Here is a 22,146-nt window from a genome sequence, read left to right on the forward strand (position 1 = left end):
TTGAATACTATGTGCTGTGCGGTAATTTGAATAAACACAAATTCATTTAGGAATATGCATCATCTAAGCACAATATCAGCTGAAATAATGAAGGTTTTAAGGCTACACGTTTTGACACAGAGACACTCCGAAAGACAGGACGTCAAGATCAGATAATTAGTTTCCTTTTTATGTCAGTTGATATTGTGTTTTAATGGTGCGTACTATCACCAAACGAAATTATAATTAGTCAGATCACAAGCCAATTGTTATTGGTGACACCTTTTGTCAAGGGGTCAACAAAAACATTCAGACTATTATATCCATACAAAGCTACAAGTCAATCATTTGTAGTCGACATCTTTTTCTAGCAGGGCATCAACACAACATCAGGCTTCTCTCTCACCTCTATGTCAAATAATGACACAGTACATTGCAATTTGAAATTTGTTTTTACTTAAAAAAGATCAAAATAAAGATGTACAATTGAAACCCAAAAGAAGACGCCGTATTACACTTCAGCTCTAAAGACAGATGGCAGGACAAAAAGGCATGACCTGAAATATTTCGGCTGGTTGTTTCCACCGCAACGCCCCCCCCCCCCTCCATGTCCAGCCACAGCATGTGTGAGGGGACGAGCCCCCGACGAGAGCTGGGAACAAACGAAAACATATACCAACACCATTGCTGGCTTGTTGTTGCTGAAGATGTGGCGTCTTGTAATCCTATTGCAGATTGTCCTTCCGTTCCCAAAAGAGACGAGACTGGAGCGAATACATTTCTGCTACAGTGTGCCCAGCCTCCCCGGAGGATCCACAGTGTTTCAATAAGGAAGGGCTCTAAATCATTGTTCAACATACAAACAGTAGCCTCATCAGCTCGGGTTCGACGTCTTAACCAGAAATAGTATGGACACTTCAAATAACATACTGTATAGTGAGAGAAATGGCATTTTTCATTTTCGCGTCATCGTTTTCGACTCGTTGTCTCCACACACGTAATGGTCTAAAACATCTACCCAGATAGTAATTGACTGTCAACAAGGAGACACACAGTTCCTTTAATTTCTCAGTACAAAAAATAGATCAAAGAATGAAAAAAATAGTTATATTCTGACTGCAGAGACTCGATTTATAAAGCTCTGCTCATGAGCGACTCTCTGGGTCTACGTCTGCACAGTGAGGGTTGTGGTTTAAGGATTGGGTGTGGAGCTAGTTCATAACATTCATCGTTGAATATATTTATTAATTTTGTATGTAACAGGTATCAGAATATTCGGGCAGTCGATACCCCTTTCACATTTAAGAGTTTGAATGTTCCTATATAATACAGTTAAGTATTCAACACGTAACAAAGTTTTAACACTGCCTTGACACATGTCTCCTGTTTCAAGTGGCATCATCTTTTTCATTATTGCGATGAATAAAATCTTTAAAGATGATTACAAAAAAGAACTCTCTGTCCACTACAGTATCTGCTATGTACATCTGTTTAAAAAGCAAGCATGTTACACAGTCGTCCCTATGTACAGCTAGATTTTTCATTTTGTTTTTCACGGAATATACATATTTACTTATTTTCACAGTTTCCTATGTTTGCTCATATATTCAATATCAATAGATTTCATTTTCGTTATTATGAATACAAATATTTTCATCGTATCTTCATGGCGCCGGGCTACAACTCTCCCAGCGTCACTTGTGTTGATATCTAGCGAGATTGTTGTCTCTTGAACGCTACTCATGTCTGTGTAGCAAACACTGTTCAGTTTGAAAACAATCTTGATTGTGGTTCGGTTTTTCGCCAAATTCACAGCAATCCTCCCCCCCCCACCCAAAAAAAAAAAAAAGCACAGTTTTGAGTTTACAGTTTTCTGGTCTTCATCTTTATCATATATCATGATATTATTATTTTTCTTCCCATCTGTTCCTCTTCCCTCGCTGGAGTGGTAAAGGTTGAATGGCTCCGTTTTGGATTTTCGTCACCCTTTGATTCAAACATATGCTTCCAAATATCAAGATTGTTCTGTCCTCTGGTTTCCACAGATTTCAGCGAGAAATCGTCGAGCCGCAACAAGTCGTAACCTCAAACAGCGGAATTAGTTGTTCGCTCCGCTGTCGGTCCCGTCTCGCCCACTGGAGGTCACCTGTTGGGTGTCTGAATCCTGTTTCTTTGTGGTTAGTTTCTAGTGGTTTTGTGGGTGGTGTGGTTACTGTCTTTTTTTTTGTTGTTGTTGTTGTTGTTGTCGTTGTTGCTATTGGAATAAGGCACTTGAGAGGTTTTTGGTTTTCACGGGAGCTCAGAGGAGACCAAGGCGAGGCCGGAGCTCTGGCGGAGGGGAGGCCCGGTGTGGACGGCCTTGGGACAGTCGGGCGTCAGCACTCGTCCATTTTCCCCAACGCTGCCTGTGATGGACAGACGGGCCTTGTTCCTCATGGCTTCTGTAAATGTTAGCTGAGGAGAGAAATAAAGAGACAGGTTTGTGTAGGGACAAGGTGATAATATGAAAAAAATTCACCATTGCAGATTGGAGTTTTAGGATGTGTTCATGCCAAACGTGTTCGGAGATTATTAGATTTAGAAAATGTGGGTCTATGTGTTGAATTTTTTTACCTGAAAAATCACAACTGTATTTTGCTCAACAAGGTACCTTACAAAGCGTCCAAGAGAAAGAGACGGCGCTATCATTTTAAACAGGAATTAAGGAAACGGGAGTCATTTCTGTCATTCATACAGGTTTTGATCCAGAATTATGAAAAGTGACAATATAGTAAAGTACAGTTGTAATTATATAAAGTGTATATAAAATGTCTTACAAAGCCTGTAAATTAATAAAAACTTAAAATGTTCTTATATTTGCATACAACTACATTATAGTGTGTTATAAACAGTGTTAAATGTTTATATACTGCTTATAGTCTAGTTAAACCTCCAATAGTACGATATTTTGAACAGCACTGTGTCGTCGCTATTCAGGTTTGTTAGCTAACATAGTTGCGAACAACTACATTATAGTGTGTTATAAACCCTTAATTAAATGTTTATATATTGCTTATAAATGTTAAATAGCACTTATAGTGAAGTGTTATAGCCTATACTCCAACTTTAAAACTCCAATCTGCAGTCTCACAACACAATTCAGCTGTACATTTAAATATATACAACAGTGTAGCAACCACAGAGTCAAAAAAAAAAACAAAAAACACCTTTCATAGCCATTCAGTACAGTATCAAGCCAGCCCCATACTACATGTAAATCCATTAGCGACAGAATTATTACACAGTGAGTGATAGTTGCAGGCAGTGGGACAGGGAAGCTGACTAAGCAACAGTCAAGCTCATGAAGAGTTCGTGCTGAAGTGCTGATGGGGGACACATAACCACGTTGGACAGATATACACTGAGTGAGAAAAGATATCTGAAAGTCTAACGGTCAAGGACCTCGGGGAAATATCCAGAGAAAACAGCAACACATCAATAAAATCAACTCAGCTGGACGGATACTTCACTTTGTGTTGACTTTAGCCTTACAAAACCCACAATGTGCAGTGTTTAAATATGGTTTTATTATTATATTGGGCTTCCTGTGTGCTTAGGATTGGTTTATTATTATATTTGATCTGTACTTATACACTGATGTTCTGTTGTAACAGACAGACTTGAGACAGTAACATCCCCGAGCTACAACATATACTATTCATGTTTGAGTGTGTTTAGGACCTAACAAGACTACAAAGACCTTTTGATGGTTCACTATATGAGAAAACAAGGCTTCGGAGGGTCAGGATAGACGTTAAATGGACGATGAAATGTCCTCACAAGTGTAGACGTGTGTGTACAAGTAAGACATTGGTCCTCATTTATTAGGCTTTTCCTACCTGTTCATATGCTATAAGTCCAGTGGAAAAGCAGCATCGCCACAACTACAGGTCTGAATTTAAGAGTAGCATGTTGGCTTCTAATAGCCAAATGTGCTATTAACATTAGAAATGTAATCCAAGACTGTTCTTATGATTTCTATGCCAATGAAGCTACCTCGGTGTACTTAATCTGTGTAAACGTGCATTTTTATTCACACATTTTATCCTTATAAACTGACAATAAACTATAAAAGAGACAAATCCTAATTAAATGCACATTTGGTTACAATACCGTTAGGTTCTGATAAAGGTGATCAATCATGTCATTTATCGTGTATTTTCAATATTATTGGATTCATTTGAATATCAGGCCTGAATATTAACTTCCCACAGGGTTCAGAATGAGTAATACAGTTTTGATTTTGGCAGGAAAATGGGTCACACGGTATGCTCGCTTGATAAATGAGGGCCAACGTCTGCAGCCACACAAGCTGCGAAGCAGTAGAGGCGACGTCATGTCTGAGGATGACTCATTGCTTCCTTTCACATTGAGAAAAAAGCTTCAAATGCAGACCAGGACGTCACATGACCACATAGTGTGCAGATAGACAGATAAGTAGGAAGCATTTTGCCACTGGTCACGACAGTCACTCAGCATGGCAAAGCTAGCACGGGGATATGATAGGTTTCACTTACAGTCTCTGTGCAGGGAGCTAGTGAGGGGAAGGGGAGGGGGCAAAGGCTTGGGCGGACCTTCTACGAAAACCCCGACTACATCTTATCAGCTTCCCCATCGCTGCCATACCCATTGAAAACCTCGCTAAACTCGGCTAAGTTGCGGATGCTGGGGCTGGGCCTCGGACTCTGACTTAGGCTAGGCTCGGGGCTACGGTGGGGGCTGCCTGTCTGGCAGGGGTAGCAGTGGTAGTAATAGGGGTGTTGGGACTGGGCCTCCACCTTCATTCTCTTGGCCTCGTTGCGCGACTTGTAGCAGAATTCGATGAGGGCCACCAGCATGGCCAGACCCAGGCCCCCGACGAGGATGTAGAAGACCCCCGCCACGTTGCTCAGGCTGAGGGCCTGGGACGACTTGTCCTGTAGCCGGCGGGGAGAAGGACATAACAAACACAAAAATCAGCGCTAGTTTTAGCAGAGGTAGCAGTAAATGCAAACGATCACTCAACAATTATACACAAATAAGACAGGTAATATGAAAAAAAACACACATCAAATTCACATCATGTACACACACTCACACAAACACCTGATCACAATCACAAACAGCACTTTCATCATTTTTTTTTCACTACTCTACCTCTAACCTCCCAGTCTATTGTTGCACAGCTGTTTGTAGCCATGCTTGCAAAAAATCATATCCTGCTTTCTTCTAACCCCGCCAAGAATATTTCACAGAGCAGTTTATAGAAATTAATCAACTCCCTGCATTAAAAGGTCAGTTTAACTAAATCACAAAACAAAGATATTTTCTCATTTACCACCAGTGCTCTCTAGACATGCAGATACTTAAAGCAAGCTATAATCGGTATTTAACAATGTATGGAATGACATTTGAGAGTTGTCGCTCATAGTGATGAACCTACAGAGGATTATCAGTGACTCTGCAGCTCTACTGCAACTTTACAGTTTTGGTTCACTCTCGGTGCTCTCAGGCAGCTGTTTCCAGAGACGAAGCTTTAAAAACCGACAGTACGCTACCTGCTCAGCACCAAACGGCAGACACAGTTATAGGAACTAGCTGGTGAACATAGTGGAGCATTTAGCAGCTAAAGAGACAAATATTTCCCTCAGGAGTTAGTAGAGAGCAAAAACAGAACTAAAAAAAGAGTGAATATTGGATTTACATTCACCAGGTGGACAGAAACACGACTCTAAATGAACGATAATGTTGTAAATAAGCAAGTGTTTGCTAACAAGTGCAGTGTAACACCTTAAAAAGTGATGATATGTTCACTACTTGTTTATGCTGCCCCCAACTGGCCAAAAAACAAAACAAAACAAGAAAAAACCCCAACAAAAACCAACAGTTAAAGCAGGTTTAATTGCCCATGTTGATATATACAGATATAACTGTATGTCTCAACAAAAACAAAAATGTAACAAAAATTACATAAAATATCATCAAATAACTGTATCCTGGTTACTCTTAATAATCCACACTGCAGATGATTTTCCCCAGAATTACCTTCTAATGAAGAAACAGTTGCTATGAAAACCAATGACAGCCTGCTCTGTGGATTAATGCAGTTATCAGGACATGCACTGCATGTCTAGACACCACTAGAGGTAAATGAGATTTTTTTTTGTTGTTGTTATTTTGAGTAACTTGCCCTTTAATTATTCCCAGTATTTTGACAGGCTGCCCTGTCTCTCGGTTTCTGACATTCGCCTTTCACCCTCTTTTATTCAAATTTATGCAGCTGCTTTCTCTGGCTCTTGCTCCTCCCTGCCATTTATCACCCTCCAATAAATCTCCTACGTCCTTAAGGGGCATTCAACTTATTACCTTGACAAAAAACGACTGCCTATCATGCTTAGTCTCATTTGCAGGTGATATTTACGTGTTTGTCCTATACCTAAAAATCTGATTAAGAGGACATGACTGATGTGGAAGATACATGCTGCTTTGTTTAAAATGTGGCAGCTCTCTCCATGCTACAGTGCATCAACAATGTGGATCAGTCTTGAATGTGCTACAGCTGAGGCATACAGTAGAACTGACATCTAGTGAGACATACAGTAACGTCTGAACATGCCCTGGAACCATCGTAGGTGACAACCAATGTGAGTGTGATCCTTCATCTGCAGTTACGACACATAGCTTAGCTGCTGTAAAACTGTTAGTGCTGCGCCATGCCTTGTTTCTGTCATGCTGTATCCCTCAGGCTACGCCTTAAAGGGGACCTATTATGCTCATTTCCAGCTCTATATTTTTATTCTGGGAATCCACTAGAGTAGCTTTGCATGATTCACAGTTCAAAAGAAAAAAAAATCCTCATTTATCTTATTCTGGCTCTTTATGCAGCCTCTCACTTCAGCCTCTGTGTGAAACAGGCTGTTTTACTTCTTGTCTCATTTAAATAAACGTCTGTTAAGTCACTATCTATCGCCGAATGAGGATACACAATGGTGACTGAGCTGATGATTTGCATTTGCAGTATTATGATTATTACAAGCAGCGCAGTTAGTGACGTGTTTTCCATAACCCAATGTTTGATCTGCCAGAGAGACTCGCTCTTCAATCCGCTTGCGCGTGCGTGACGTCATGCATCAATTAAGGGTGGAGCCGTAGCGAGGTCACTGTCTATATCTGTGTCATGGACGTATGAATAGCTGCAGGTCTGTGTTGACCTTTGGCTGAATGGTCAGTGCAGTCATCTGTGGTCTGGTCAAGACTGGGTGTGGGAACCCTACTTTGTAAAATAGTTTATTGAAGAACACTTATTTTAACACTTTAATATCCTAAAATTAGAAGTGTAATAAAAACAAAAAGAGGATTGTTACACCTATTTCCACTTTTATTTGAGTACAATTCATTTTGCTGCTTCAACAAATACAAATACTGGACTCTCTGCACATCTCGACACTGTTTGGATCTCTGGGAGTGAAGTCCAAAAACACACCTGCAATTACTTCTTAACGCCATATGGTGCCGCCAAAGAGAACGAAATGAAGCTCTTCGAGATTGCCACTTTAAAGGTATAATATGTAATTATTCCACATTAAAATGTCTAAAAACAACTAGACCTATGTTATTGTCGGAGAAATACTGATTTTTTAGGTGAAACAGCTTTAATTAGTATTTTAACGATTTTAATCTGCGTGTACGTTTGTTTTTGGAGAGGAGACCTCTGCGGGTAATTCGGCTCCCTCCCGGTAAAAACATCCTGAATGATTAACACTGGAGTAATCCTATCCCGGTGAAGCTGGTTATTTAACGACAAGGACAACAACTCCCATGATCCCTTGCTACTTCACAGCGTCATCACACTCCGTCTTTTGTTATTGTTTTGATTGAGACCCCTAGCGGCTGAAATTACAAATTGTGCGTTTAAGGCCCCCCTCCCAATGAGCCCACTCTGTTCTGATTGGTTAGCTTTCGGAAGCTGCGTCATTTCCGGCCGCTCAGGAGACTACGTAAACAAACCATGAAACAAACTAAAGTAGTAGGATTTCATTTCTTTTTCTCATTCTTTACTCAAAACGTCAACTTAAAATACATCTGTACATATTTGAGCTGGAATCTGATCCGAAATATGCGAGTGAACAACACAAACAACACATGGAAAGACCTTAGCAACAACCTTAGCAACCAAGGCTACAGAATGGACGGGCATTTACAGGTATGCACGACGATCTGACGTCAGCTCGTTGGCAAGGTAGACAAAAAAAACATCACAAACGAAGCATTCAGAGCAGGTTGGAGCCTTGGCTTTTGACTTGCAGTGAGCATTTCTACATACGTTAACCTCAAGTTGTAGAACTTTGACCATGTTTAACATAGATATCCGACGTCATAACAGTATATAAATAACAGAAAACCACAAAAAGCATAATAGGTACCCTTTAAGTCTCTACCTGCATGTCTGTCACTCGCTCTTTCTCAAGAGTACTATGTGTGTGCATCATATCATATCAGCCAGCCTGCTGTAATAACAGAACAGTACTGCCAAAAGTGTGCACAGAGACAAAGAGAGGAGGGGAGGCTCCCGGGGTGGTGGAGACTGACCTTACTTCCCGAGTCCTTGGGTCCACACTCCCCTTTATCGTACCACCATTTGTTTTTCAGTTTGTCTAAGACTCCTGCTTCACTCAGTTTCAATACGGCAAGGTTTACGGGCGTTCTTCAAATCACGGGGGACGGGGTAGGTAGGGTGGGGTGGGGAAAATAACATAAATAACATCATAGGACATGTTATTTTATGTTATTCAATCAGAAGAAGCCCAACAAGAGCAGCTCAGTACTCTTCACAAAGTGACGAAGCCGGGAAGGGGCCCCACTTACGCTACATGTCTCTTTGCTCATTGATTGAGATGGTTGTTTTAAGGGTCGGGTTTTTTGGGAGATATTGAGGGGAAGGGGCAGAGCTAACAGACATATATACGTGGGGCCCTGGCTGCATCGCTTTTCTGGAACGGGCACATACTGCCGGGACCTTTCTTGTAATAAACACGGAGGCTAGTACTGTTGACACAAAACTATTGGCTCAGAAAATGTACTTTATGCTCACATGTACACTTTAACACCCCATGTGGACCTACTGTCATGTTCTATGATGCTCATTTTAAGCAAGGTGCTACTGATGACCACATTTTCAAGCAATTTTGAGGTGAAGAAATAGTTTCACCTTCCCAATGTATATCACCACATAAGCAGTACAGCAAATATTTTTGCTTCAACAGTACTCGCTCTCCTCTCTCAAGATTAAAAGCTGCCATTTTCTAATCAGCAGCGCTCCTCCGTGGGGATCGACCCGGCAGATGCTCCTGTTACCAACAAAACACATTTCTCATTTTTACCCGCATCAAGGTCACATGGGCATAGCGACATAGCGGCTAACCTTCTCGCCACCGCCTCCGCTGCCACACTCTCCTTTGTCGTACCACCACTTGTTTTTCAATTTGTCCAACAGGCCTTGCTCATTGAGTTTTAAGACTGCCAGGTTAACTGCACTTCTTGAAAACGATAAAACATATTTGGTGAGAGGGGGTGAGTATGCTGTCCAATTTGGGAGGGAAGGAAGAGAGGGGGGGAGGGAAAGGGAGGAGTAGCAAGAGGAACAAGGGTGGAAAAGTGCATTAATGCTCTAAACTGTTACATCCCATCCCAGGACCCAAACACACACTGAACACAAATCTCTCCTCTTTAATGTGATGTCCTAAGTAAAACAGTGTCATATAATATTAATGTTATGAATGTTAATAAACATATATTAGCGTTAGCTTGATATATAGGGCCAAATCTGAAGTGAAGAGAATTATTCAGAAATTAATCATTATAAATGCATATCATTATGTATGTATGTAGCTATCATGTGCATATTTAAAACCCTTTTACAGGGTTGTGGTTTTCAAATAAATCATCTTGTAGCGTTACATAATCAGCTGGCAGCATCTGTCGTTATTACAGCTGACAAAAACGATGGTCTAGAAATGAGAAGCCTACATTTGTTTATTTCTGTGTGAAAAGACCTGTCATTTCAAAAATGACTGCAAATTTTGAGTGGTATGTCTGCCAACGGTATCGCTGTTAATGGTATATGTGCTGTGTGAGAAGAGCTTGACAGGCGTAGCAACAGTGAGGACCCTCAATGTGGTCAAAATAACTAACAAGATGGGAAAAAAGAAAGAAAGAAAATAATGTAATGCTCTCTCTAATCGTTCTTCTCTAGCTTTTTTTTTTTTTTTTAGGAAAATATTTGATAGATTGCCATAAAATTTTGTACAGACATTCATTCATAACGTCCAGAAGATTTATCCAAAACTTTAGTGATCCCATGAAGTTGCATCTAGGGCACCAGAGGGTCAAAATCTTCAAATATCTCAACATCTATCACGTGAATTAGTGCAAAATGTACAGACATTAATGTATTCTGCTTGATGTATGAGTACCAGATTTTTTCTTTAGCACGATTTTGGTTAATGACCAAATATTGTGAAAGACTGTTAGCTGCTCTAAATACTGTAATATTGCCAGAAACTAATGAGCAAATGCAATCTGTTATTACAGATTTGCAAATAAACATTGCTTTGCTTTAAAAGGGCACAAGCAAAAAGGTTTGGGAACCACTGATTAGAGGAAGCCAACAGCCTAATAGAGTTGATTTAGTGACATTTTGAATCTGCATGCAAATATGTTCATATATTTATATGACAAAGTGTAGCAATGTTATTCTGGTTTTAAGTGCAGAGTTAGCGTAACATAATGTTGTTTTGTTGTTTCAATCCTAATAAGAATAAAAATATGGGAAATATAATACCTAATTGAGTAATTATTATTTTTTCTTTGTTTTTGCACAAAAATCGTCTGTTTAAATCATTAAATATTGGCACAAAATGTTGGCAACCAGCACCGTCAGACCCAAAATATCAGCATCAGCCAATGATTTGAGAAACAGACACATCCAAATAATTTGGACCTGTTTTACACATGTATGTAGTGTATGTATGTCAGCCAATTCAAAGCTCACAGGATTTGGGAGCATTAAGCTGTTCTGGAAAATCGTGATTGACTTGCATTAAACATCTATGAAAAGCAGTTTAAAATAAGTGTGCATCATAATTTCATGGGTTCTTTTGTGGGCTGCTGTTGTGATGTCTGACGATAGCAGAGAGAGAGAGAGAGAGGTAGGGAGAGAGAGAGAGATTTGCCTCAGCGTGCATTTTGATCCTTTTAATTTATTTGCATCATTATGAAAAATAAGAAATAAAAAACAGTCAGTAATGGAAATACGAAACACAAAGCAGCACAGCTTCTACTTCAGTTTTTTTGCTGATGATGATGTTTGCAGAGCCATGTGAAATAGCAGCCTTGACCAACAATGTTGCCTGCTCTTCATGTTGCTGGTGTGTTTCCTGGCTGATATCCGGACAAGTGACTGACAGAAGATGATAATCCCCAAAACAACAAGATGGACGCCTGGAGGAGAGGACTACCGTGATCTGTCAGGGACTCTTCCTGGTCAAAGCAGTGGCTGAAAACTGGCACCAGCCTGGCTGCAAAAACAAACCAGTAGCTGCTCTGCTCGACTTCAGGCTCGGCATGGCCAGAGGAATTTACAGAAAACAACTAACAGGATTTGATTTAGTGGCTGTGAGGAGTTGGCCGCTTTGGAACAAATACTGTTAGTATCTATTCACAAAAAACCCCCAAAAACTTGCTATTGTTTGCAATGTGCTCTCTAATTACATATGATCTACGCTCCAGTAGTATACAGCAGAGGGGCATTCATAAAAAGTGCTCTCCCTGCTATTTTCTGACGTGTGTATTGTGCGTCAATGTTCTCATTCCTCCACAGGAATAAATGAAAGTGCAAGCAATCATGGAGCTGCTCTCTACTGGTTTGCAGACGTGTGCATGGGCACACTCTCTCTCACATACACTCACACACACACATGTGTGCAGTTTTGCCTTTAGTATACTGTATTTATCCATTCCCTACAGTGAGACCTTGCTGGTGGGGCTTTGATCGATGAGTGTGCGGATTGAAAGTGCAACTCCCCACAGTAATGACACTGTATTCACTGGCAGGTCTGTAAATTCCACTATGTGCGGGAGGCAGTGACAGAGTCTGGCAGAGTTACCCAGGGCTGAGCATTCAGATGGCTCCCAAAACACTATTTCAGTCGCTTAGTTGAAAAAACAAGAACTAGTCAACTGTGAAGGAAAGCTGAAGTAGCATTAGCTAAATATTTCAAACTAATCACATCTGCATATAAAAAAAAGCTGATTATCTTAAATGGCATTTTCTAAATAAGACATTTTCAGACGAGTCAAGTTTACTAAAGCCTTGAGCATGCCATTCCCAACATCGCTGCAAAAACAGCAAGCACATGCACAAAGATTTACCTGGTGTGGAGAGCTGTAAAGACAGAAAATGAAATAAAAACCACCCCTGCATCATCATGATGAACCCCACACGCATGCAACAAACACAGATGTGAAAAAGCCACTACTTCTGCCTTAAAACAAACACATAAAACGCCCCACCCACCCACACACACTAAGCAAATAAGTGGAGACAGATAGAGATAGAAAAGGCGGCACACCAGGGAAGGTGGAATACCATAACAACACGTAGAACATATTGTTACACTATTCCACCCACCTTAACTGTGAACCCTTGGGTGTGGCTACTCCGTAGCCTTTGGAGTCCAAGTTGCCTCCCACTTTCATTGTGTCGCATGGCTTGCGCTGCTCTGTGTACTCATTCATAGTGGACTCCAGGAGGAAGGCGTATTTCCCTTTGGACTTGCGGACCCGCGCCACGCCCTCAGCCGTGGTCTTGGTGAAGACTGTGGGCTCAGCCGACTTCATGTATCCCCACATCTTCTCGTAGACTGCGATCTTTGACCGCTGTGGGGTTTTAAGGGGGTTGGAGGTTCGAAAGGTAGATGTGTTGTGAGAGACGGGGGAGATGGAGAAAATATATCCGCATACAACACAAGGTAGAGAAAACAGCAGTTTGAAATTGGCATTACGATTACTGGGTTTGCTACAAGCTCTATAACTTACCTGCTCTACTGAGATAGCTAGAAAATCAATATTCTACATGTTGGGTATTCTGGTGATTGTTATTAAGACTGACACCTTGTAGGCTTCAAAGGAGGCTATTGCTTACTTCTTCAAAAAGTCTGGTCAGTTTGAATTAATCTTGTTTACAATGGATGTTGAGAAGTTTTTGTGGTGGAAAAAGTATCAAAATGGTCCTAGAAATGTATTTAAACACTCCTGCAGCAGGATCCACTTTGCCATTGTGCATCTACAGGTTCAGAGTGCTCCAAACACTTTTGCAAAAATATGAAAGAGTACTCTGCTTCTATATGTTGGTATTTCTCTCTTTGAAGCTCAGAAATAAGTAGCATTTTCTACTGTATTTTGGTGAGCTGATGAGTGTTTGCAACATACTGAGTGAACAGATGGAGAGTGGAGATGTGTTTAATGCTACAGGAGTGGTTTGAAACATGCTTTTTTTGTAATTGACATGAATTCAAGCAGCCCACAGATGCTTTTCTTCATGAAGGACTACAAGAACCTTTCAAGTCTACAGGAGGTAGAGCTGACCTCAGACCCAAAGCTAAATCTTCACTCTATTTGAACCATTTCTCACCATTAGCTCATACCTTAATTGCTACCAGTGGATATTGTAGGGAAAACAAATGAAACATGTTGTCAGTGAACGTTTTGCAGATACATTCAATACGAATATTTTGTGACTTATTGTTTACATTAATTAAAAATGCAATTATGTTAATAGAAAACATAATTTTACTTGTTTTCTGTTGTTCTGTTCTGATATTACACTGAACTTGTCTTGACTGTGTGCAGCAGGTAAAGATTTATTGCACCCGAAAAAACTTTTTTGGTATCAAACACTCTCCCTCTGCTAGAGTTATGCTACCTGATCCATATCTAAGTGATTGCATAAAGTTGTTTGCGTAAAGTTTCTGGATGGGGTTTGGTTATTTTCGAAGGTAATTTATCTTATTCTCTCTCTCTGAGTCCACGAATGTTGCTTGTTGCAACTAGATTTACAATTCCCAGCAGGAAGAGGGAACTAGAGGCAGAATGTAGACGATGTGTTACTGTTTTTAAATGGTTAAATAAAAGGTTCACAATTTTCAAGTATGTCTTAAAACAATAATCATGAGCCCAAATGAACATTGGAACAGGTTTTGCTCGCTGTAATCAATCCCCCTGTTCATACTGACCATTATAAGATCCCCTGCAAATGTGCTTATAATGTAAATGAAAGGGGACAAAATTCACAGTAGTTGTTTTGAGTGAAAATGTATTCAAAAGTTTATCTGCAGATAATATGAGTCAGCAGCAGATAAAGTGGATATCTTCTACAGTTACAGTTTTTTCTTTGCGACTGTGTTTTTCTGTTCAGCTGTAGTGGAAGAATCATAACAAAAAGAAGAAATTTGGTACCAAAAAGACAGCGACTTTGCAAGATATTCACTTGATTTGAATGATTTGGATGACTGAAGCTTCATATTATCTTCAGATAAACTTTTAAATACATTTTTGCACAGAATAAGGACTGTACATTGAAAGTGTATTTGGTCCAGTTGCCTTGGTGACCTGCTAAGCTTCCTTACGTGATCAGACTTTTTTGGTGTGTGTGTAAAAGATGTGTGTACTGCATGGGTTCCCCTCCCTATCTGAGAATGGACCATTAACCCCAGTAACACCAACTCACCCGGAAGAACTCCTTGGTCGAGCCAGAGTCCAAAGTGCCGTAGGCAATGTCTGTCTGCTTGGCCAGATCCTCGGCGCTCTCAATAGGAGAAACCATCCTCTCCACAGTGAGGAAGGCAGCCAGGTTAGCCGTGTAAGATGAGATAATGATGAGAGTGAAGAACCACCACACTCCCCCTACGATTCGCCCCGATAGTGATCTTGGAGAGAGGAAGGAAGGAGGTGGGGAAAAAAGAGGAAGAATATTGCGGGGACAGTTTGGAAGGATTAGAAGGGGAATGTAGAAAAAAATAAGGAAAGGTGAGGTGATGGCAGCGAGAAACGAAGGGAGGGAATAAGGGATTGCCAGAAAGTTGAGGCATTGGAGTGGTGTCAGAGGTAAAAATAGGGTTAGGGAGAGAGAGAGAGTGAGGGATCAGTGGGGTGAGATAGAAAGACATAGAAAACAGTTGTCAGTCAGTGTGTGAACATACAGTGAAAGACAATTAGAAGGAATGAAAAATGATTGAATAAAGCATGAAGAGACTAGCCACCATTGTGGATACCAAAGATGCTGATAAACCACCACAAGGTGGAGCTCTGACAACACTCAAACTTGCCAGAGCTGTATTTACCCCTCATTAGTTGAGATTGCCTCATAAAAAACCGACACATGCTTGTGTCGATCGGCTTTGATAAAGAAAAGGTGGGCTACGTCTGTCCCTTCTTCCCCACTCCCTTCTTTTTGTTTATTGGCGGGATAAAAGAGCTGCAGGTCCCCAGGACGGCATAGCGGCGGCACTGTTCTTTTCTTGTTTGTTCGCTCGGGGGAGACAGATAGCTCCCTGCTCAGGAGCAGCACAAGGTCGTGAGGAGAATCTTAAACCATAAATGCTGCATTGAGGAGAACAAACAAGATCTCCCCTCGGTGCAAATCAAACAGCAGAGGATACAAAACCCTCAGGCCTCCTTGTCAGAGTCAGAGAGAGAGAGAGAGAGAGAAAGAGAGAGAGAGAGATGGGGAGGGGAAAGGCATCTGCAACAGTCAGTGTTTTCTTGGCTGGTATTTCCACTGTGTCTTATTGCAATCTGGCTATCCTCCATTGTTCCCAATAGGCACTGGGTTTGTTCTGAATGTCTTGTAATGTGCATGCATGTATACAGCATCCATCCTGCTCAATTAATACCACATCCAGTAGACCAAGAATCCTTCTCTAACACCTTTTTAGGACCCAATGCTGTAACACTTGAAAGAACCTTGATTTTTGACATTTAGGGTATTTTTATTTTACTTTAAAAATCAGGCAACTCAAAAAAAAACAACCAAACTACAGTCTTGAGCAGAGCCATCACTCTAACCAAAGAATCTCGGAGGAAACCTCTGTTTTCTCGCTCTGTACCGCTGAAAGAGCCAGTAGCGGCTAAGGCCACTTCCAATAGAGAGGTGCTGCAGTAGAGCATGTCTCCTCTACACACACAGGAAGCTTTACCCATGAAATAGACTTACTTGACGTATTAGCTCTGGATTTGAATACAAATGACTTCCCTCTCTTTCTCTCCCCACACTCTATTTTCCCTCTCCCCGAGACGTTTCTTTGGCTTTTGAGCACAGGGAATTTAACTGTAAAATAATGGATAAAGAGGTGGAGGGTGTGTGTGATAAGGTGCGAGGATGAGTCCTATCCTCTCTCTTTCCAATGCCTGCCTTATTTCCTTTCCCTACCTGCCACAATCCCTTCATTCTCTCTATCAGACCGTCTCTATCTTTCTCTCTTTTTTTTTTGCAATTCAAGCAGCCGTGGATTGAGAGACTGTAATAAAGGGAGCAAAGGAGGAGTGTCTCCTTGCCATCCCTCCAACCCTCTGTGCTGTGTGTTTGCTGGCTGATACCGCTGACTTTGATCCACAGTGACACACTGTGTGTCTTGACGGGCCTGCAGTAAACAGAGGAGATGGAGGAGAAAGGTGGGAGAAGCTCAGCACTGGGATTTGGAGTAATTTTCAGACCACATCAGTGTTTCTAGTGTTTTCATCTTTCTCTGTTCACCTTGAATTAATGAAGGCAGTGCACAATGCTAATGACACAGAGGACTATCGGGTCGATTTTTCTTGGTATAATCATTCCTCTTGTTCCCACAGACCATTAGAAGATCTCCTCTAAACATACTTACAATGTACAGTACCAGTAAAAAGTCTGGACACAGGGGGCGGGTGTGGCGCAGGAGGTAGAGCGGGTCATCTACTAATTGGAAGATCAGCGGTTCGATTCCCGGCTCCTCCAGTCCGCATGTCGATGCGTCCTTGGGTAAGATACTTAACCCCAAAGTGTGTGGATGTGTATGAATGATTACATTTCCTCTGATGGGCGGGTTGGGACCTCGCATGGTAGCCCCTGTACCCATTCAGCGTATGAACGGGTGAATGTGATTCATAGAGTAAAAGCGCTTTGAGTGGTCGGAAGACTAGAAAGGAGCTATACAAGTACAGTCCATTTACCTTCCCATTCGCGTGAGTGAATAAGTGATGGAGGACAAAATCCACAGTATTTGTTTTTTGCAAAATGTATTTAAAAGTTTATTTGAAGATAATATGAGGCTTCAGCTGTCTGACGTAGTCAAATAAAGTGGATATATTTCATAGTTACAGTCTTTTAGGGAAAAAATTCCCTCTTTGTGTCTCAACGGAGCTGCAGTGAAAGAATTCTAACAAAAAAAAAACAGAATTTGGCTGTAAAAAGAGTTAAAAAGAGTAACTTTGAAAGACTTGACTTGGATGGGCTGATTTGAAGCTTAATATTAGCTTCAAATAAACTTTTAAATTTATTTTTGCACAGAAGGAGAACTGTGGATTTTGCACCCCATCGCTCACATTGTAAGTGCATTATGAAGGGATCTTCTAATGGTCAGTATGAACAGGAGGAATGATTACGTGTCACTGTGTTCATTTGGAACATTGTTTTAAGAGCAACATGGTGCATGCAGTATTATCAAACACATTTGCAGTTAATCAGATTACCAAAAACTCATCGCCATTAATTGAACCTGAATCGTCTTTATGACACTTTGCAGTTTTATACACTGACTGCATATGAAGCAGCACATATGTATGTAAAACATTCAGAAAGGAATGTGCAATTTCAAATGATTGTACGTATGGAGAAACTGGACTGTTAGATAACTGAAAACTTGTCCATCAAACAAACTCTTAAAATTGAGATTAAGAGGAAACGTAGAGGAGAGGTTGTGTTATGTTTTAATTTCTGAGGGTTATGAGCATTGCTAAATAATTTGTTTTTCTATAATACGTATGCTTCCATTACAAGTGTTTTTTTTTTGCCATATAAAGCTCTGCTGACAAAAAAAAAAATCCAAAAAATGTTTCACTGCAGTTGGATTTTGTGAAAAATGTTGGGGAGAACTTGACTGTAATGATGTATGAGTTCAGTTTTCCCATGAGTGGAGGAAACAAGCAAACCAAACGGGGATTATATTAGAAGAAATAAAGTGGATACAAAACAGAAATTGGCTCTGGTGTTTGGAGGGAGTGGGATTCTTCACAGCAGTGCAGCAAGCCTCAGGGTATAAAGAATAGTAAATGTAGAAAAAAAAAAAAAAAGGAATAATTTCAGCAATTAGTCAGCGCTTTTTCCCTACTGGTTCATTTGCTTCAGTCAAATCCATTTATATTTCTTAAATGGGATCAATCTAATGTAGCTGGCATGATCTGCATGTTGGCTAGGTGGCATTCCTGCACTCATCCAACAGTTTATGTAATTAATCTCCACATGTAAATTAACTAATTGAACTTGGAAAATGTGGAGTTTGTCAATTTAACCTATTACTTTACTGAAACCTGTATTAACTGATCTTTTTGGCCACTTGGGGGCAGCAGAAACGATGTGATGCATAATTAGCTTTGGCAAACTTATTAGCAATCATTTGTTGTGTTTCTGTCCACATAATGAATGTAAGTCAGATATTCACTCTCTTATAGCTCTTGTTTTGCTCTCTACCAACTCCTGAGGGAAATATCTGGCTCTTTAGCTGCTAAATGCTCCACTATGTTCACCAGCTAATCCCTACAACTGTATCTGTTTGCTGTTTGGTGTTGAGCAGGTAGTGTACAGTGGGTTTTTAGAGGTTTTTCTCTGAAAACAGCTGCCTGTTGCAGCCAAAAACGACACTAAGAGAGCACTGAGAGTGAACCACAACAGTAAAGTTGCAGCTGGACAGATAAACAATGAGCTGAATCTCACTATAAAGCTCCATAAAGTTGAGGGGAGCTGCAGAGTCACTGATAACTCTCTGTAGGTTATTCATACATTATTATTATTATTAGAAATATCAATAATAGCTGCTTTAAAAAATAATAAAGGACCTCTTAGAGAGCTAGAGAGCATGACAGGCTCAATTATGCAGAGTTATTTATCACTAAATATCAGGAATATTTCCATTTGATACAACTGTGCAGCCATAAAAAATGGTGGCTTGGGTTTAAATATTTCACTTATTGTAAGCATCATGTGGCCTCCCAGAATTGTTGGAACAAGCAGCATATACATGTGATACCGTCAGACACTTAGGAATACATTTTATATTCTAAATCTTAAGATGGTAAAGTTTTAAAGGGAAAATAATGATGAGGGGCTTAAATGGAAATTCAGAGATAAAACGCAACATGAAAGCAAAGAAAATCTCATCTCCGGATTAAATATAATATGGTTTATGTTAGTAATGGTGACCACTCTGCAAACCATCTGACACACTGTGACTGGTGATGGTGAATCCTAGCGTGGATCAGTCGGAGGGACGAATTCTCACAAGTGCAGTTAGGGTTAAGTTAAGGTTAAGGTTAGTGTACAAATCTTGCGAGAGTTTCACAAACAGTCCCTCTGGCTGCTCCAATCTAGCACCGATCACTGATGATCGATGTGAGGTAGCAAACTTTAAAGTGCTCGCAGCTCACAGCTCCCTACTTTCCTCTTTTATTTCCTTTGATGTGAAAGAAAAAGTAACAGAAATAAAAAGCTGCTGTCAAAGATGATTTGGCGCAGAGTGTGTGTATGTGTGTATGTGTATGTATTCCACAGGATTTGAGGAATGTTTGTGAGACAGAGAGGAAAGAAGGAGAGACAGGAAAGACAAAGAAATAAATTAGGGCAGAGAAGAAAACACAGCAACATGAAGAAGAGGAGACGATGAAGTGCAAGATGTGGAGAGAGAGAGAAGGAGGGAGAGAGGAGAGCTGTGACCTTGAGCAGAGCCTAAATAAATGAAAAGGTGCTAGTCTGCTCCCAGGGTGACACCTGGGGCGAGACCACACTATTTGACTTATTCATAACGGACAAACTGTCACTCCAGATCCCACTCTCTGGCTCTCCTTCAAGCCTCCCTCCCAACTCCAGCTGCAGCCCTGAGAGAAATCTGTGCATTGCTGTAAATTTCCAAATAAAAACCAATATTCAAATAACAGCGTGCATGAACATGAATAAAGGTTGGGGAGGAATTACCTGCACTCTGTAGTGAATGAAAACATTATTTCTGTTACAGAGGAGAAGCTCAAAGCTGCAGAGTGATGAGTGACTATTGTTGTGCTCATGTAAATAGAGTTCTGGAAATGTGGAAATTTAGTTTACATTAATAGCAACAACAGCCATAGAGAGGCTTCTTGCTACAGATGATAAAATATGCTTATAAAACAGGGGGAAATAAGGACCTCTAATATAAAGCTGTTTCAAATAAATGCCTGCTTCTCTCTATTGGAGAATTTACATTCTTACTGATGTCTATCTGAGCAGCACTGGCTGCTGAGACGGCCTATAGGGTGGTGATATACCGTCAAAGGTAATCTGGGCTCTTTTAGATCAGATGTTCTGCAGAACCCATCACATTTTCCCCTAAGGAGATAAAATCTGTAGAATTTTCTCAAACACATGAGATCACATCTCTCTATTTGCTCCATATGCTGCCAATGCTGAAGAAAAGGCTTTTTGTCGTATCATAAGTGGAACTGTCATTCTGAGATAACATTTTGAACATGTTCATCAAGTCAGTATTCATTTGTCCAGTTTATTAATTTCCTATAGAGGTGAGTAAACAGAGGAAACAAAACAAAAACAAAACAAAACAAAAAATAACACAATGACTGAAAATCAAATCTTGCTGAAGATCCCTAATGAGTTGTATAATCCTTCTGGCCAGTAGGAGTCATGACATCAAGCAGCATGTGCTCCTCTTTGTCTTATTAATGTGAATTAGTTTAATTGACAAAATGAATGAAGAGTTTGGAGTTGGGAAGTTGCCAGGGTAGGAAATAATAATGGTTATTTTCATTATCAATTAATCTGTCGTTTATTTTTCTCAATTAGTTGATTGACTGTTTGGTCTGTAAAAATTTCAGAAAACAGTGAAAAATGCCCATCACAGTTTCTTTATGCTGAGGTGATGTCATCACATTGCTTTGGTTTATGTTCAGCCAACTGTCTGAACATATTGAATTTACTATCACACCACAAAAAAGTCCAAGAGTACTAGCAAAACTTTTGAATGCTTGCTTTAAAGATTTGTTGATCAACTAATCAACAAATCATTGTAACTCAATGTTAAGTTTATTCAGACCTCTCTCTAATCTTGTTTTTCTTTCTTGTGAAACACTTCACTACATCTTCCCACCTCTAAAATTATTGAAATGAAACAGTCTGTCAGGGGGGGAAAAAAAAATCACTCTTTAGTTAAACTGCTCACAAAAACAAACTCTCACAAACAACAAAGGATGAACCACTGCACTAAAATGTTCTTTTATGGTTACACAAGTATATATTTCAATGGCAGCTGGAGATGTTTGTTTGTGATTAATGCTACCTAATTAGTGCTCGCTACTACGATATCAAAGCAGGAAACATTAAATTGGCTCTTGACTTTGAAGCTATAGACATGGCTGTATATAGATGCAATCAGAACCTCTAGCAGCACCCGCAATTTGCAAGAATATTGCGACAAATCAACCAAGTGTGAAGAAGGACAAACCCGGCTGACAAATGCAATAAGCAGTGCAGCTGAACAGCTGGACAGTGTGTCCGCTGGATAACAAAAGCTAATTGGCACTGGATTAATGAATAATGGGAATCTTACAGATAGAAAGAGCACTTGAAAGTCATTCCTCCTTATGAGATGCAGCTTTTGTTGGCCTAAATTCACAACTCAGATTAAAAGTTATGTTTCATGTGAAGCATTCAGGAAATGTGCCATCAGTATGCACACACTCGGAGATAATCAGGACTAATCACAGCATTCTTATTAGCCCGACAGAGATTTGTGGTGACTGTGACTCAGCAAAAGAGACAAAGATAATCCACATGAAGCAATGAGAGAGAAGTGACTGAAAACA

At 40.3% G+C, this 22,146-nt stretch overlaps 1 protein-coding gene across 2 annotated transcripts in view; it reads right to left on the reverse strand.

Annotated features, from left to right (window-relative positions):
* Positions 1 to 412: 412 nt before the first annotated feature.
* Positions 413 to 22,146, reverse strand: part of LOC137196011 (glutamate receptor 4) — a 140,248-nt gene continuing 118,514 nt past the window's right edge. The window contains exons 12-16 of one of the 2 annotated variants that reach the window (XM_067608781.1): positions 14,783 to 14,981; positions 12,686 to 12,933; positions 8,587 to 8,701; positions 4,797 to 4,934; positions 413 to 2,433 (exon numbers count right to left, since the gene is read on the reverse strand). In XM_067608781.1, the coding sequence (XP_067464882.1) occupies positions 2,269 to 2,433; positions 4,797 to 4,934; positions 8,587 to 8,701; positions 12,686 to 12,933; positions 14,783 to 14,981 (865 nt within the window). In that variant the 3' untranslated portion in view covers positions 413 to 2,268. Of the gene's footprint in view, positions 2,434 to 4,796; positions 4,935 to 8,586; positions 8,702 to 9,418; positions 9,534 to 12,685; positions 12,934 to 14,782; positions 14,982 to 22,146 lie in introns of both variants that reach the window. The other variant, XM_067608780.1, reaches the window with a different exon arrangement.

Source organism: Thunnus thynnus, chromosome 13, assembly GCF_963924715.1.
Source record: "Thunnus thynnus chromosome 13, fThuThy2.1, whole genome shotgun sequence".
Classification (NCBI taxonomy): Eukaryota; Metazoa; Chordata; class Actinopteri; order Scombriformes; family Scombridae; genus Thunnus; species Thunnus thynnus.